This window comes from Theropithecus gelada, chromosome 16, assembly GCF_003255815.1.
Source record: "Theropithecus gelada isolate Dixy chromosome 16, Tgel_1.0, whole genome shotgun sequence".
In the NCBI taxonomy this organism is placed as follows: Eukaryota; Metazoa; Chordata; class Mammalia; order Primates; family Cercopithecidae; genus Theropithecus; species Theropithecus gelada.
In genome coordinates, this window is record NC_037684.1 from 26,782,333 (window position 1) to 26,786,801 (window position 4,469).

Consider the following 4,469-nt stretch of genomic DNA (forward strand, 5'->3'; position numbering starts at 1 on the left):
GAGGCCGGGATGGGCAGATCACTTGAGATCAGGAGTTTGAGTCCAGTTTGGCCAACATGGTGAAACCCCATCTCCACCAAAAATACAGAAATTAGCCAGGCATGATGGCAGGTGCCTGTAATGCCAGCTACTTGGGAGGCTGAGGCAGGAGAATTACTTGAACCCTGGAAGTGGAGGTTGCAGCGAGCCAAGATCTCACCACTGCACTCCAGCCTCGGTGACAGAGTGAGACTCTGGGGGGGGGAAAAAGAAAAGTGTAGAAGTGAACAGGGAGGCAAGCACTGCAAACAAATACTTTTTAATGGGTTTAAAATTTTTATTTTTTACAAATATACTGGAGAATCATGCAATGCTGCCAGCATTGGATGCAATCCGGGGCCACAAGTCTGCACACTCCTTTGCTACTGGTCCTGTAATGGCGGAACCTGCATTAAAAAACAAAACAAAACAAAAAAACATGTGGGGGACAGGTTAAGACATCATCAAACACAGAGGATCCTTGGCCTGTACTTCTAGACAATCCACCCAACCTCAGAGACCTAAGGAACAAGCCAGACTGAGTTCCTACCTTTCATCTCGCCTTTATTGTTCACTATGACCCCTGCATTATCTTCAAAATAAAGAAACACGCCATCTTTTCTACGGTATGACTTTCGTTGTCGAATGACCACTGCTGGATGTACTGAGAGAAGAAAAAAAGACAGCAGTCATTAACCTGTCAAGTCGCAACGCCACCACAAAAGCAGTTGCCAGCTAGACAGAATGTACTGTCAGTGTTTGAGACAGTGTAAATATCAATCAATCTTTAAGGTGATCCTCCCACCTCAGCCTCTCCAGTATCTTGGACTACAGGTGCTCACCACCATGCCCAGATTCCTTTTTTTACTCCCAAAGTGCTGGGAGTATAGGCATGAACCACAACCATCTATTCACATCTTAAAATCAAAGCTGCCAGTATTTTCTCGCAAGTGTAAAACTCTCAGGAGGACAATTATCCTTGCCTATGCCTTTTCCAACTTCACCTCACAGGTGGGTTATTAAGATCCCAGTATCACTGAATTGGGATGTAGAAATGGGACCTGGGACCCCCAACTGCTCCCAGTCCTGGCAATGAGCAGAGACCAAGCTATTCAGATTTATACTGGAAAACAGTTGGAATTCCAGGACCCAAACACCAGGCTTTATGTTTTACTTTTAATGTTTTACTTTCCAGTGTCATAAGTAACTTTTACACCCATCTGTACTAAAGTGAAAAAGATGCTTTTCCCAACTTTCAAAATCAAGTATCACTACACACTGAAATATAATGCTTGTGAAGAACTATTGTAGAGTCAGACACACCTGGATTCAAATCTTCACTGATACTAGCGTGGGGTCCTTACACAGAATTTTTATAATGACAGGAAGACTGTACAAAAAATAGATAAGTCTAACCAAGTTAGCAATGGGACACACATGAGGCAGCCAATACTTACTGACCCTCCTCTACTTATAAACCATTAAATGCTCACAAATTCATCAAGTAGACAAATAGACCTGGCCCTTTTGCACATTTCTGTGCTTGTTATTTATTAAGTTCCAAGGGGAGGGGATGTATTCATTTAGCAGACACAAGGACCAAAAAAGACATTAACAGAATTGGATACTCACAGCTCGTTTTAAAACTGAAGTGTTCTGAGCTCTGGTCTGTCCCACCACTGACTGAGACCAACAATCCACTCTCCTGCCATCTCATCTACAAAGTGATGGCCATTTGCTCTGCTCTTCTCTAACAACTCCCTGGGCCACCAATCAGACCCAGGAAGTGTTCTGAGAAGAGGAAAAAGCCCATGCAATTGCTGAATCACAAGCACAGTGCTACCAAGCCCTCAAGTGGCTATTAATGGTAAACAAAAAAAGATTTCTAACCCAAAGGTGAAAAATCTACTGGAGAGCATCGTGGGGTGGATACAGGAATAGGAGTAACTGTAACACATGGCTAACAAATCAACATCACATTTGTAAATCAAGGGATGGCCATGAACTCTTTAGAAGAGCAAGACATCCCAGGGTAGAGACAGACTAGGCAGGCACAGGAAAAAAGTGCAAGAGCTAAAGTTAAAATGCATCAAATACCAGAAGTTCTAAAGCCAGACAGGACACAAACTGCAAGTATTTTGAGGCCTCCCCCTTTAAATCATACACCTGACAGGAAAACTTTTGAGGGGGTAGCCTGAGATTAAGTAATGAGCAATTAGCTGGGTGTGGTGGCGCACACCTATGATCCCAGCTCCTCGGGAGGCTGAGGCAGGGCAATCACTTGAGCCTGGGAGGTGGAGGTTGCAGTGAACAGAAAGATATGTGCCACTGCACTGCAGCCTGGTCAACAGAGTGAGATTACATCTCAAAAATAAATAAATAAAAATAAAATAATGAGCAGCTTCTCGTTTTCATTTTCTAATTTTTTTTTTTTTTTTGAGAACCCAGGAGGCAGAGGTTGCAGTCAGCCAAGATCGTGCCATTGCACTCCAGTGTGGGCTGAGCGACAGAGGGAGACCCCATCTCAAAAAATAAATAAATAAATAAATCTAAAGTATGGAAATGACAAGATGATGGTCCCCCCTCCAACATAATATGAACAAAAACTTAAGATACTTATCTCACATTGCCTCTCAATGGAAAACAACCTTGAGGCCTTGAAAACTGATCCATTTTCCAATAAAGGAAACAGTCCCCCCACTACTTATCAGTGTTAAGGTGGGCTCAGTGTTTACTCACCCTTTTTTCTGAGCTCTGGTTTGCCTTTCTTGACTGTGGCCATCACCATGTCACCCACACCAGCAGCGGGAAGTCTGTTCAGCCGTCCCTTGATCCCCTTCACGGAGATGATATACAGGTTTTTGGCTCCTACAAATGAATGTAAATAAAAATGAAAAATGTTGAGGGCCCATCAGGCCGTTCCATCAGTATTACATTTCCCAAACACTTCCAAAGTCCCTCCCTCCACTGACTGCCCAAGCAGTTAGTCCTCAAGAACGCCTTGTCACACCACCGATTGAAGCAAACAACACATGTTGCCACTTCACCCAAAAGCGATGTTTTCACTCTCCCCTTTCTTGACGGCTCAATAGGTCATTAGGCACAGGCCCATTGAGTGCTTTTAAAAGGGGGAGTATAGCAACCTGCAGTCAAAGACCTCACCTGTGTTGTCAGCACAATTGATCACAGCTCCTACCGGAAGACCCAAGGAAATCCGGAATTTCGCACCAGAGGACCCACCACGTCCTGTGGATATAAAGGGAAGGTAAACAGGATAAAGAGATCACTATCTAGACATGGTTCGCAGTTCCCCCTCATACTCTTAAACTGTAATTCACCGCATATACTTTGACAGACGGTATGCTATAGATTAGCTCGCTCGGATTTTACTTATGCCCTCCCCGTGTGCCACCCGATTCTCACGGAAAGTAGCCTATTTCTCACTATTACCACTCTGACATCGAAATTAAGGAACCTAGACGACTCAGCCCTTGTTCCAACTTTCGCAAAACGCAATTGCTCCTGCAAAGCATAAGACCGCAGACGTCGCGCAAACCAGGGCCTAATCCAGTCAACCCCAATACGACAGCCCTATTCGCAGAGCGATCTCGCGGGATCCAGACTATATTCATGTCGGGATCCTGCTATGTCAACTCTCCAGCACCCCACTGCCACTTTCGAGGGCCCTGGCAGTGCTCTTGCGATGGCCTGGCTCTCCCTCTCCGGCCTGAAGGAGAGCAAAGCGCCCCAGCTGCCTAGGGCCACCGCTCCTGACGAATCCGCCAGCCACTGCACGACAGATGGTGGAGGATCCTCCAGAAGCAAAACCTCACCTCGCTTCGACATCTTGAACGCCGGAAAGAAGAGAAAAGGAAGTTGATTCAAAGGACGCTGGGATATGAACTTTGACGCCCCGCCCACCTTCGTCACGTGGCCGGAGCTTAAAACTCTGCCTCTTCCGCCTCTGGGCGCTGCCTTATTGCGTATTAAGTTCACGACGTTACTTTGAGCCCTCTCTGAAGTGGGCGTTGAAGTAGAAGCGCAAGAGATAGGAAATCTCTTCTCCAGGAGCTTAAAAGTAGTTAGGGACATGGAAGCAGTGATTTGTTAACTTGCTCACGACCTCTTTTGACAACTTAATACGTGCCAGGCACTTACCTGCACACTAGAGAATAGGAATTAAAACACGGTTTGTGCCGTGTGGGGGTTCCCAAAGAAACAAAGACAGTGGGGGAGGGGGGAGAACCAGCTCTAAACGGTTTCGTTGAATGTAATACAATTGAGAAGTGCTACAGATCATTCCATCTATGTGTTCTTGGTACCATACCATTCTGTATTTTACATATACAGTATTGCTCTGTTTATTGATTCTTATAATACGCCCCACCCCCCCAACCACCCCCCCGTCTTCCTCTGCTTTTTTGTCTTCTCTGTGTATTGGGTGTCGTGTG

General features: G+C 45.4%; 1 protein-coding gene and 1 non-coding gene across 2 annotated transcripts; both read right to left on the minus strand.

Annotated features, from left to right (window-relative positions):
• Nucleotides 1-295: 295 nt before the first annotated feature.
• On the minus strand, nt 296-3,993 carry RPL23 (ribosomal protein L23). Its single transcript, XM_025361080.1, has 5 exons — nt 3,852-3,993; nt 3,181-3,264; nt 2,758-2,886; nt 569-682; nt 296-425 (listed from the first exon to the last, which is right to left on the minus strand). Exons 1-5 carry the CDS (start codon nt 3,862-3,864, stop codon nt 343-345), a joined length of 423 nt encoding a protein of 140 aa, XP_025216865.1. The 5' UTR covers nt 3,865-3,993; the 3' UTR covers nt 296-342.
• Nucleotides 3,018-3,149, minus strand: LOC112610476. The gene has a single exon (XR_003116373.1). It is a non-coding gene; the product is annotated as a small nucleolar RNA SNORA21 (small nucleolar RNA).
• Nucleotides 3,994-4,469: the final 476 nt, after the last annotated feature.